Source organism: Arachis ipaensis, chromosome B01 (assembly GCF_000816755.2).
Source record: "Arachis ipaensis cultivar K30076 chromosome B01, Araip1.1, whole genome shotgun sequence".
Lineage (NCBI taxonomy): Eukaryota > Viridiplantae > Streptophyta > Magnoliopsida > Fabales > Fabaceae > Arachis > Arachis ipaensis.
This window is the reverse complement of record NC_029785.2, coordinates 5,429,328-5,442,075: the sequence shown is the minus strand read 5'-3', so window position 1 is coordinate 5,442,075 and position 12,748 is coordinate 5,429,328. Positions and strand designations below refer to the sequence as shown.

Below are 12,748 nucleotides of genomic sequence, written 5' to 3'. Positions count from 1 at the left end.
CCTATTTAAATGAAAATGTTAAAAATATCTTTTTATAAAGAGTCTTATATTAAAAGTGTATTTTATTTGTTTGGTCACATTTAAAAAAAAAATTTTTATAATATATCAAATTAAACTCTTCAATTTATCATCTAGTGATAAAAAAGATACATCTTTATAGGAAGACAATTATAAAATCTTAGTATCCACCTTTTAATATTTATGAATCTTAATATACATTTTTGTACACCTTAATTACTTAGTCCCCACATTTGGTAAGATGCAAATGTAAAGAGTAAAGACTAAAGAAGCGATTTTTTTCTCGAAATATCTATGCTACCATGAATGCGGAATTTTGTGGTGTGGTTTGTATCATCAGTATCTTACTATCTTATAAGTATCTATTAATTCACTCTCTATATAAACCCGCTATTCTTCATCACATTCACTCACTCACTCACTCTTCTCCATTCCGTTCCAGATAACACCCAACCCTACCTTTCCCAATCCACGCAGCTTTTCCTTCAAGGTTCTCTCTCTCTCTCTCTCTCTCCGCAATACATTTTTATTCTTTTTTGACATAGTTCGATTGTAAATAGATTGATTTTTGTAATTGATTGTTGTTAGGTTTTAAAAAAGGTGAATTAAAGACGAACTTTTTGTGCTTGAGGTTTGTGCATGATTGGATCGTGTAAAATTATCACCTGAGATGATATGGTGTGCTTTATGGGAATGGATTTTTCTCACTTAAAAAAAAAATCCATTTTTATCATTGTAGGACCCATTGTGGTCCAAATTTAAATATGAATCGTAAAAATCTAAGCTTGTCATGTTCGAAGAGGATTTTTTAATTGAGAGAATATACTTTGTGTCCTTTATTATTTACTGAACCCTTAATAATTTCTTTTATTTTTTTTAAATGATTCTTTCTGGTTATGAGATTTTTTGATATCTCTCATGATGGCTTCTGTGGTTGTCATAAATATCTTTGCATGTACAAAAGAATGTCTCCATTGAGCATGATGTGCTTGAAATTGTTCCGGAATGGAACTTTTGTTATTGTTTATTTATTTTTATGTAAACCTCTTTGGAAAACATGAGATTTTGGTATTTGGTTAACTAATAAACTTCTGTGCTTGACTCATATCTGTTTGTTTAAGTTTTTATTTTAAGGAAAAATAATTTTAATTAAAAACAGAATAACAGATGGATAAAAATTTTGAATAGTTGGATAAGTTTTAACTTTTGTGACATTTGATATTAAATTTTTTGGGCTCAGATTCATTTTTCACATAGCTAACTTGGAGATTCTGAAGTTCATGAATATGTAGTTAATTAGATAAGCAATTTGTGAATGTCAAAATTTTACATAATTTGATTCTTTTAACAGGGAATCTCTCCATATATGAGTATACAGATATATTCTGTCATTATACATGCCTGCTTGCTGTTTAACTGAAAATTAACCTTTCAAACATTGAAATTTTATATTTCTGCAGTGAGATGGCATCCTTGCATGCCAATGTGACATCAGTTGTTTGCAAAAGTGGCAACAATGCTTCTCAACCGAAGTTCCCAAGTACTACATTTTTGCCTGGGTTTGATGTCGCTGGATGCATTTCAAGTGCTTGGAAGAAGGAAGTTGTCCCTTCCTACGTGGCTTCGATACCTAGAGCAACATTAACATTTGATCCTCAAACAACCAATTCGGACAAAACCAAACAAAAGAAGCACACCGTTGACCCTGCTTCCCCCGATTTTCAGCCTCTTCCTTCCTTCGAACAGTGCTTTCCTAAGAGCACGAAAGAATACAGGTCTGACTTGTTTTCTCCTTTAGAAAGTTATGCAACCAATGTGATTTGCTTTCAGATAATATATGGCTTTCCAACCCATTGTTGGTAATCTGAATAAGCACACAGCATATTCTTGGATAGCTCATTCTATTACCAATGTTTACAGGGAAGTCATTCATGAAGGTACTAGTCATGTTCTCAGAGTTCCATTTCGACGAGTTCACCTCTCTGGGGATGAAGAACACTTTGATAACTATGATACAAGTGGTCCCCAAAATATAAGCCCAAGTATTGGTATGGCAATCAAGCATGTTGTCATTTTTCTTTGCCAATGGAAACCAGTACATTTTTCTTATGCATAATGTTGGGATAACAAGGACTATAATTCCTTTCATGCATATGTTCTATGATATAATCATTGATGTCATCACCAGCTTTGAGGAAAATCATAAGTACATTTAGTCCTGTCTTTTCTTCGTTCACTTCTTTTCTGCTAGCTTTGCTAGGTGCTTCAAACTGAGATTACTTGAACTACATCTTCCTCTTTGAAACTTATTTTGATTGAATTTCATTAACAGGTCATATATATGATATATAATCTCGTTCCAAGATGTTTTTACTTGTCCTTTTGTAAATTGTTGTTTTAGCATCAGTTTATGCTTAGCTTCACTTTCTCCAATTTGTTACTATTATTGATATGTGATCAACTAATTAAGGCTAAATTTCACAGAATTGCAAATTTCTACACTAATATGTATCTTGGTTATGCTGTGTTTTTTAAATCCAAGGTTATACATTACACCTAGCCAGATTAACAATTTTTTGTATATATTTATTTAACTTATTATTGTCATTGAAGAATCTAATTTTTGATTGTCTATACGCTTACACTAAGCCATTAGAAAATACATTCATTTACTTCATTTCTTTTCATGGATAAATTAGGACTCCCCAAGTTGCGCGCAGAGTGGGTTGATAGGAGAGAGAAACTTGGTACACCAAGATTCACTCAAATGTACTATGCTAAGCAAGGGATCATTACTGAGGAGATGCTTTATTGTGCCACTCGTGAGAAGCTTGACCCGGAGTTTGTGAGGTCAGAAGTTGCTCGTGGACGAGCTATCATCCCATCCAACAAGAAGCACTTGGAGTTGGAGCCTATGATAGTTGGAAGAAATTTCTTGGTGAAGGTAAATGCAAACATTGGAAATTCTGCAGTTGCTAGCTCTATCGAAGAGGAAGTTTACAAGGTTCAGTGGGCAACTATGTGGGGAGCTGACACAGTCATGGACCTCTCAACAGGTCGCCATATCCATGAAACTCGTGAGTGGATCTTGCGCAACTCCCCCGTGCCAGTTGGGACCGTTCCTATTTATCAAGCACTTGAAAAAGTTAACGGCATTGCTGAAAACCTTAGCTGGGAGGTTTTCAGGGATACACTGATTGAACAAGCCGAGCAGGGTGTTGATTACTTCACTATCCATGCTGGTGTTCTTCTTAGGTACATTCCCTTAACAGCGAAGCGCATGACAGGAATAGTTTCCAGAGGAGGATCCATTCATGCAAAGTGGTGCCTTGCTTATCACAAAGAGAATTTTGCTTATGAGCACTGGGACGAAATACTTGACATCTGCAATCAGTATGATATAGCACTATCCATTGGTGATGGGCTAAGACCTGGATCCATATATGATGCGAATGACACGGCTCAATTTGCTGAGCTCTTGACGCAAGGAGAACTGACACGTAAAGCATGGGAAAAGGATGTTCAGGTGATAAAATCATCATACTTTCTTGATATGCACATACTAATGTTCTGATAAATTAATAGCCTGGTGAAGTAACTTACTCCTTAGCTTCAATTTTGTATCGACTCTAAATATTATTTGGGCTAGATGGCGACCTTATCTATTTCATATGATCTTAAGAAACCAGTGCATTTGTTTACTTTGAATTACTTTACAGGTGATGAATGAAGGACCTGGACATATTCCAATGCACAAGATTCCTGAAAACATGCAGAAGCAGCTAGAATGGTGTAACGAAGCACCCTTCTACACTCTTGGTCCACTAACAACTGATATTGCCCCTGGTTATGATCACATTACCTCTGCTATTGGTGCTGCCAATATCGGGGCACTTGGTACAGCTCTTCTCTGCTATGTAACTCCAAAAGAACATCTTGGTCTACCAAATCGTGATGATGTGAAAACCGGAGTTATATCTTACAAGATAGCTGCTCATGCTGCTGACTTAGCAAAGGGTCATCCACATGCTCAAGCCTGGGATGATGCACTGAGCAAGGCGAGATTTGAATTCCGATGGATGGATCAGTTTGCTTTGTCTTTGGATCCAATGACGGCCATGTCCTTCCATGATGAAACATTGCCATCTGAAGGCGCAAAGGTAGCCCATTTCTGCTCTATGTGTGGCCCCAAATTCTGCTCTATGAAGATAACTGAGGATGTCAGAAAGTATGCTGAGCAACATGGCTATGGCGACGCCGAGGAGGCTTTGAAGCGTGGAATGGATGCTATGAGTGCTGAATTTCTAGCTGCCAAGAAAACTATCAGTGGGGAGCAGCATGGTGAAGCTGGTGGAGAGATTTACTTGCCAGCAACATACTTAAGTTCCAAAGAGAGGTGAATTTATCCCCGTACATTTTTATCACTTAAGTTCCAATTAATGAGCTCATGTTTGAGCATTATGTGAAAAAGGCTTTCTGTGCAATACACACTATTTGAGTTTTTAACCAGATTGACCTAACTATAAAATATTTTATATTTATATTGATCATCTTATACCCTTTTTAGTAATGCTATCATATAAAAGCAGCTTTTTTTCATACATCCCAAATACAACAGATTATCTTAAAACAACTTATCAGCTGAAGTATCCAAACATAAATTCATTGTTACATGTAACTATTTTGAGGCCTCATCAAGTGGGAGCCTCATGCATCGATTTGCTTTGTGGCTTGTGCAGTGCTTCATTTTTCTCAAGAATATGTATTATCTAGTCTAATTTTATAGGTTTACGTGAAAATGTACTTATTTTACTTTTATCATATATTACAGGACTATATAAATGAAGCAAATCAACGGGAGAATTGGCTACACAACTGGCCTTATCTATAAGGATAGTGTGAAACATTTTCAAGCTGGCTGTAGGAGAACAATACAAAGTTCAGTTTGTTGATAATATCTTAGACTCCTATCTTCAACTTTACTTTTGTTGTGAATTATCCAATTGTCAGGAATAAATTGTGTAATAGTATTTTGTTTGGTATCATCTTTTATCTTTCTGGGAAACTTTATTAATACCCAAGATGCACCAGGGGTGCCTGAATCTGCATGAGCACTGGCTATTATTAAAGCTAGGATGCTAGCAGATCAGGCTGAGATAGTCCCTTTGAACCTGATCAGGGTGATGCCTGCGTAGGGAGCGTGCATTTTTCTCTTTCTTTTTTTTTTGTATGCTTCTGCAGGGAGTGTGCCTTATATACAATGGTTTGGACTTAAGCCAATCCTGGTAAGCAGATTCAGTTTGTTGGCCATGTTAATTTCTAAGGGTTTGAAAGTTTTTAAACTGGAAAATATAATACAAAGATCTGAAGTTATTAGTTTGTTAATATATAGCTAAGATAAGAAAATATAGCATATAACCTTTACTCTCCCTCCTAATCATGTATTTTAGAATAGAAGGAATTTTTTGGGCATCCAAAGTTGGTGTCCATTTGACATCATCAAGATTTAGAGGTGAAAAATAAAAGTGAGTATTGGAATGGAGGTCATATTGATATCTAAGGGTATTGGAGTGTGTTAATATAGACTGCAGGGTTACATCCATCTCATGATGGTACCATAAAGGTGGTAGGGTTAATTCCCTTGCTTGTCTTAGCTCTACCTGTTTATAGGATTCAAAGGCCTCCATCAAGGTGTTATTCTAGGGGTCTCCTGAAGATTTGGTATTGTATTAGGATTAAGGAATCGAAGGTGCAGTTTGAGGATGAGATTGCAATATTGGGCCAGGATCGGAGGTTGGATTCCCAAAGATTTGGGACTGTGCTAGGATTATGGGATCGCGGACGCGATTGGGTTGGGACTGGGATCTGTGTGCCAATTTACTTCTAAAGATTTTTACGTTGTATTTTATTCCTTGGAATTTGAAAATGTGCAAATCAGTCATTTAAACTTTTATAAACATGCGTTTTAACTAAAACAAATGTATTATGCCTTGTTGAACTTTGGTTTTTGTGTGAATTGCCTCTCTAAAATTTCCTAAATTGTACAACTTTGATACGCCATGTTTTGTTAAAAGTGTCTTTTTATTGTTAACAAAGAACGGAAAAGATTATCATATCAATATATTTGATTTGCAGATTTGGGAAAGTTTAGGTAGTTGATTTGCACAGTTTTCGAATTTTTCAGAAGTTAAAGTGCACATGGTGTAAAAATCGAAGTGGTGAATTGCAATTATCCATAAAACTAAAAACTATCTTACATTATACATTCAACTTCTCAAAAATGTGTTATTACCAATTATGGGACCCACATAGGTGTTTCTATGCCTGGATAGGGTTGTTGTTTTGAAAGGGTTGTCAACAATTACCAACATAGTCATTTAGTCAATGAGTGATAGTGCATCAGAAACAGGAAGCAAACCCAGCAAGAAAAGCAACAGTATCTACTCATATTAGCTTTTACTTTTCACACATTACTTAAAATGCCTTTTTCTAACCTCCTTAACCCACCCTTTTGGCACATGCCCTTGTATCCTTACAAACAAGCTCTATTGTAATCATAGATACATGATAAACACAAATGTATGAACTTGTTTCATTCCTCACTCAAGCACACTTCAAGACCTTCTCTCATTTTCACAGTTCAAACCTTTTTCAACAACTGTGCTTCTCTGGGTCTTACCTGTATTCCTTTCAAAATCACCTCACATATATAAAAATCTTGATGGTTAGTACCCAAAATTAAAGTTATATGAAACACAATGAATCACACAGGCTACTACTTTGAGAACAAAAGCTTGTCCTTGAGGAACAACTCTAGGAGGACTAAACCGGCTAGAATTCGGCGCGAGCCGAGATGCATCTTTGGGATTTGTTGGCATACGGAGTTCTCTCCCATTGAGTTTCTTAAGGGTGTTGCTGAAAGATTGACAAGGGCTATGTGCTGTGGTTCTGTCAGTAGAAGACGACCCCTGAACCAAGGGTTGTCGACGTCTGTAGGAAAATCGAAGCTGACGGCGGCATCATCTGTTGATTATTATAGGGCAGCTGCAGTTGAAGACTGCATTGAGTTCATCCACACTTCGTTCTCAAGATCAAATTCTTTAACCGCTGCACCAACTCCTTCCAGGGATGAATTTATGCATGCTTTCTTGAGAAACTTTGAATCACAGAATGTGTGAAGCTATTAACCTGTTCTTGCTGCTGTGTGTGTGTCTACCTTTTGAATGTGTTTAGTTTCACAAAAACGATGGTGCCATCTGATGATTACTATGTTGGATATGTATGGTTGTATTTTGTGTTTGTATCAGCAGAACTAGCTGTGTAGTATTTTGATGGGATTCGAAGCTCTAAACCTTTGACACTGCTTTTGTTTGTATATGTATGGTTGTATATGAATGCGTTTATTATTTTTTATTATTATTTTTTAAATATAGATAAACTTCTTATCAATTTGAAAGCCAACTTTTATATGCTTAATCAACTATACAATAACAAGTTAAGTTTGTTCTATTAGGTTGGATACATGAATCAAGCTATGCGATAATATTTCACAGCAGATCATGCTTAAATCAACTGTAGTAAACTGTAACCATGACCACATATAAACATCACAGTATTGTGGAATATTTAATCTGATAATGGGAGGATGCTAGAGATTGCAACTATTTATTTATTTAAGTCCATAGCTAGGCTAATAGATCTTAAACTGACATTTTCTTGAGCAAGAAATCTCTTTATTTTCTTAAGTGTATCACTAACATTGCATAGACCAACAACATCACTTGCTAACTAGCTAATTGTATGATTTAGTAAATCTCATTTGACAATGAATCTCATTTTGGGTGGTCATCTGCAAAGTGAAAATGAAAATGAAATTGTGGATATCTTACATAATAACTGGTTTCAAACTATTTATTAATTTTTTTTTATCTTCATATTGGGAGTACTAATTTATTTTTTTAATTATTTTTAAATAAAGAAAATTTTTGAATTTTTTGTCTTCAATGTATATATTTCAATTTTTATTCGTTTAAGTATTAGAAAGATAATTAAGATGATGAATTTGCTCTATTACAAACTATATGTATCACATAAATTCAAGTTAATTGCCAAGATAAGTAAACTAAATTACCAAATTGGCCTAAAGACTTCAAACAATCCAAATTGTTGAAAACAGAATGTACCTGGCAATTCTAACTGATCCAAAAATGAATCCATTTGTTCTGTAAATACAAATGACCAATAAGAGCAAAAAAAGGACACACAGCATAAAAATATTCCATAATGGTCAAGAGAATTTAACATAACCTTTAAACAAGGTAAATTATATAGCAATGGAAATTAAAATGCTTCATCTTTTTTCCTTTTTTCAATTAATTTTCAGTTCTTAGCAAACAAGCCTCCAAATCCACCATTCTTCTTCTTCTGCGGCACGGTGACGGAGTTCCTGCGGCCGCCATTAGTGGTTCCTCCGCCACTCTTGTCCTCAACCTTCTTGAGAATTGGATCAGTTTCAAGAAGCTGATCTTCCTTCTGCAAATTGCCAAGGATCCAATCAAGCAAACCCTTCTCTTCTTTGTTGCCACCAGAAGCACCTTTTGCTGCTGTTGCTGCAAAGACTCTACCTGTTGCTGGTGCAAATGACATGATCACTGAAGCCATTGATGAATTTTGATAGAAATGGAAAATGGGGTGGTTGGAAATTATGGAAAGTTTGGTTTTTTGGATAGTGGCAATGATAATATTGTATGTGTTTGTGGTTGGTTGTGGAAGGTCAATTTGGACCGTTGGATTGGATTTTGAATGGTTGAGATGGGAGCTGTGTGTTTATGTGGCACGAGTTCTCCACAAGTGTCTTATCTTCATTATATTTCTACTTTTTTTTTCTTTTTAAATAAAAAGCAAAACATTTTTGGCGAGTTGATGAGAAATTTTAACGAGATTTCTCAAATGTCATAAATGCATGATGTTGGTGACTAATAAAAAAATGTTAATTAAAATAAGAGTTTTCTCATTTTTTGTAGTGTAGATAAATAAGGAGTGAGTTATATATTAAATTTATTTTTTTTACTTGAAGATAATTAGTAATAAGTGTTTTCAGGATGTTTATTAAAGATATTAATAGGATAAATCACATATATAAGTAATTTTTCATTCACTATTACACCATTATCCTAAGTTGATTTTTGTTACGTATATATTTTATAAAAATCATTCTGATTTACTATTCGTTTTGAGAATGATTTTTATAAGATATATGTGTAACAAAAATTAATTTAGAACAACAGTATAATATTAAGTAGGAAATAATTTATTTAGGTGATTTACTCTTAAAAAAATTCAATATATTTACTGTAAGAAAAGTAGAAAACTTTTAAACCATAAAAAGCTCATTTAACTAAATTTATTAATTGTGATTACATAAACTGAATATGCCATAACCACGCAAATATTTTATATTTCTCCTCCAAGTAGAGTGCTCATTTTCGTTGTTTTTGGTCGAGGTTCATTTTCATGATTCACGAGGCATTGAATTTGCCGTGTGACAAAACCAGAACCATTGCCCCTTGTGTTTTGGTCTCCGTACGTTGAAATGGCCACTTCAATATGGGCCTCCAAATCAAGCTTCTCTTCTACCAATTTTGTAACTCAACATTTGGCCAAAATAGAAATATTGAGAAAGGAAATACCAAAATCCAATTTTAGTACCGCATTGCCAAAAACTAAAATGTAACTATGACCGGTCCAATTCTAGGGTGGTAGTAACTTGATGTGATGAGAAAAATATTTCAGTATTATATTTTGTTTAAGATGAAAATAAAGGTTGATATATTTAAAGTTACTAAAATACCCTTCTAATATTTGTTTTTATCCACTCCCCTCTCTCTTTTTCCCATTTGCTTTGCTCAAACTGCGGAAATGAACCGCCAAAAAGCCCAGAACTACGGTAAGAAGTAAAAAGTTGAGGACCACGTCCATCACCACCACATTCAAGTGTAGATCCACAAGCACATAACAAAACCCCATTGTGGCATTCACCACATTCCTCCCAACTACGTCGAAAGGTACTTTGGTGCCCAACACTCACCATCCAACCCACATCGTCCTCTTTCGTCTTTAGGGATGGCAATTTTCTCTGACGGAGCAGGTATGGGGCGGAAGCAGGAAGAGAGGTATCCACCCCGTGATACGCGTAAAATACCCGTATAGCTGGAATTAAATAAATATCCTTATAATATATATATATGTATGTATTATGATGGAAACAAAAACTTAATTCACGTCTCTCCCTCACTTTCTCATCAGATCACTCTCAGTCTCTCACTCTCTCAAGTCTCACCCTCTCCGTCTTTTTTCCTTTTTCTTTCTCCCTTGCCGCCGCTTACTTTCTTCCTCTCACTGAGTCGCCGGTATTGCTCTGTGCTTGCTTCTCACAGTGTTGGTGCCGCCTGCACCCGTGTCGCCGCTGCACCCACATTGTCGCTTCTACTCCGCGAAGACGAAGCTGCTCCAGCCATGCTTCTGCCATCACCAGCTTATTCAGATCTGTCATCACCAACTATGCCTATGCGTCCAGAAGAGAGGAGAGCCGTCTTCACGCCGTGCGTTTGAGGAGAAGAGAACTGTCACCACTTTGTCGCCGTCCAGAGGACAGGAGAGCCGTCTTCACGGCACACGCCTGAGGAGAACCGTCGCAGTTTTCGTCGCCGTCCAGAGGAGAGTTGTCTTGGTTGGCGCCGTTCATAGGAGATCCGCCTTTGTCGCCGTCCAGAGAAGAGCCGTCCTTCATCGCTGTCAGAGGAGAGCCGCTGCCGCTCACCTTCCTCCTCTCACTGCGTCGCTCACTGCTTTCTGCTCAAAGCTTTGGCGCCTCTGCCTCTGCCTCTGGTCCGCCTCTGCTCTTTCGTTTTAATGTATATTTTGATTTTTAATTGATGAAATTGCTACGATTTCAATTCTATTAATGTGAAATTGGAGTTAGGATTAAGTTTTGAATTCTGTTAATTGATAAATTTGGATTTAGAGATAAATTTTGTTGCTGTCAAATTGGATTTAGGGTTTAGAGAATTTTGTTACTGTGAAATCGGATTTAGGGTTTGGAGTTTGATTTCTTACTGGAAAAATGGAAAATTGGATTATAATACTCAGTTTAGGGTTTAGACTATGTTAAATGTTAATTATATTTTATTTTTCAATTTTTCTGTTTTTTAAATATTTTTGAATTTTTTTTAAATCCGTAGATATCCGCAGAGACCCCGATCCCCGGTGGATACGGGGTCCCCGTTACCCGTCGCGGGGATGGGGCAGGGCCCTATTCGTCTCCTACCTCTTCTCTCACTCTCTCCAATCCTTCTCCACCATCGCCTTCACCTCCCAAAACGCAATTCAAGCCTTCCACATCGCTGTTGCCGCCGCCCTCCACGCATCCACCCGCTCTCTCATTCTGGCCACCACTTCATCGTCGCGGCCCTCCGAAAGGACTCCCAGCTCATTGACATCGAATTCCTCTCTAAAATCTGTGCTAATTCTTCACACAAAGGAAAGAATCTCTAATGAGAAGAACGATCTTCTGAGAGAAAGAAATCCTAATCTGAGCCCTACCAACGGGATAAATTTGAAAAATAAAAAATGAGAGCTTTAACAAATAAAATGTCATTAAAATTTTAATCTCGTTTTTAAAAAATTTGAGTTTTGTTTTCACTTTTTACAGGTATCAAAAAGACTGAAATTTTATGTGACTAAAATTTCAATTTTTAACTACCAAATATAATATTAAATCCCAATTTTAATTTCAATACTCCATACTAAACACATTCTTAAAGATGTATTGCAGTTGATGTAATGGTACAGTGGAGGAATTATTGGCCTCCTTGAGAGATGTACACAGGTTTAAATCCTAGTTAAATTAAGAAGTAAATAGTATGTTATAGACTTGTAGACCATAAAAAAAATATTTGAATCAAAATGAAATTAAAATTGATTTAATTTTAAAATTAAATTCTTTGTTTAGAATGAATAAAAATAAGAATTGCATTAATTTGTAAATCACTAAATCCATAATATTTCTATGATAATCAACTCAAATCTCTTTATTTTTTTACATAATTTAATTTAAATTGCAATGATTTGGTTGTTAAAAATATAAAAAGTTATTTTTTACCTTTTAGGTATTAATATATATATATAAAAAAATGAGTTTAGAGAAAAAAAGGTGGTAGATAAAAGTTTTTGATTGCAGGTAGAATTGATTTGGGTTTGGATAAGAATGAGAATCGAATTGATTAAATTTTAATTGGTTTGAATTTAAAATTTTTTTGTAAGCAAATCTAAATAAATATCGAATCGATTAAATCATTACAAGAAAAATACTGAGTGCCGTCAGATTTTTTGTCGGATTTAGCAGCTCATGTTAGCGACGAAATTACCCGCATATTTATCATCGGATTCTGTTTTTTGATGGTAACTTCGATGGTAATAATTGAAGGGAATAGCGAAAAATAAACGCCACGATTATCGTCGGATTTATAGGTGGATAAATCCGACAGTAACCTTGATTAGTGAAACGTTATGTGTTCACGAAGTTGTACCGTCAAATAAATCCGCCTATAAATCCGATAGTAAACGTGCCTTAAATTCGAACTCCGAACCCTCTTCCCCTTTATTTTGAATTACTCTCTTTCTACTCACCCTCTCGCCTCCCATTTTCTCTATCCCTCTCATCTCTCCCTCA

At 35.7% G+C, this 12,748-nt stretch overlaps 3 protein-coding genes across 8 annotated transcripts; 2 read left to right on the top strand and 1 right to left on the bottom strand.

Moving 5' to 3' along the window:
• Positions 274-7,431, top strand: LOC107608449 (phosphomethylpyrimidine synthase, chloroplastic). Of its 6 annotated transcripts, none has more exons than XR_002358090.1 (8): positions 274-344; positions 461-508; positions 1,479-1,793; positions 1,939-2,066; positions 2,718-3,544; positions 3,738-4,414; positions 4,850-5,303; positions 6,790-7,429. XR_002358090.1 is itself a non-coding variant. In XM_016310261.2 (6 exons), exons 2-6 carry the CDS (start codon positions 1,483-1,485, stop codon positions 4,857-4,859), a joined length of 1,953 nt encoding a protein of 650 aa, XP_016165747.1. In that variant the 5' UTR covers positions 375-508; positions 1,479-1,482; the 3' UTR covers positions 4,860-5,403. The 6 variants fall into 6 exon arrangements, 2 of the variants coding, with proteins under 2 accessions (XP_016165747.1, XP_016165825.1); XR_002358091.1 differs by lacking the exon at positions 274-344 and having other exon boundaries at positions 375-508; positions 4,850-4,956; positions 5,110-5,303; positions 6,790-7,431; XR_002358080.1 differs by lacking the exon at positions 274-344 and having other exon boundaries at positions 375-508.
• LOC107608346 lies at positions 8,185-8,784 on the bottom strand. The gene has a single exon (XM_016310185.2). The coding sequence runs from the start codon at positions 8,677-8,679 to the stop codon at positions 8,398-8,400; it is 282 nt and encodes a 93-aa protein (XP_016165671.1). The 5' UTR covers positions 8,680-8,784; the 3' UTR covers positions 8,185-8,397.
• Positions 10,141-11,513, top strand: LOC107644936 (allergen Asp f 7 homolog). Its single transcript, XM_016348905.1, has 3 exons — positions 10,141-10,190; positions 10,455-10,623; positions 11,259-11,513. Exons 1-3 carry the CDS (start codon positions 10,141-10,143, stop codon positions 11,511-11,513), a joined length of 474 nt encoding a protein of 157 aa, XP_016204391.1.

What these genes read in the sequence shown, in the direction of transcription:
- LOC107644936 (XM_016348905.1), top strand. Translation starts at nt 10,141, where the DNA reads ATGGCAATTTTCTCTGACGGAGCAGGTATGGGGCGGAAGCAGGAAGAG. An exon ending in GGGCGGAAGCAGGAAGAGAG is followed by an intron (nt 10,191 to 10,454) that starts GTATCCACCCCG and finishes TGCTTCTCACAG; the next exon opens with TGTTGGTGCCGCCTGCACCC. An exon ending in GAGCCGTCTTCACGCCGTGC is followed by an intron (nt 10,624 to 11,258) that starts GTTTGAGGAGAA and finishes TTAAATCCGTAG; the next exon opens with ATATCCGCAGAGACCCCGAT.
- LOC107608346 (XM_016310185.2), bottom strand. Translation starts at nt 8,679, where the DNA reads ATGGCTTCAGTGATCATGTCATTTGCACCAGCAACAGGTAGAGTCTTT.
- LOC107608449 (XM_016310261.2), top strand. Translation starts at nt 1,483, where the DNA reads ATGGCATCCTTGCATGCCAATGTGACATCAGTTGTTTGCAAAAGTGGC. An exon ending in AAGAGCACGAAAGAATACAG is followed by an intron (nt 1,794 to 1,938) that starts GTCTGACTTGTT and finishes CAATGTTTACAG; the next exon opens with GGAAGTCATTCATGAAGGTA. An exon ending in CATGGGAAAAGGATGTTCAG is followed by an intron (nt 3,545 to 3,737) that starts GTGATAAAATCA and finishes ATTACTTTACAG; the next exon opens with GTGATGAATGAAGGACCTGG.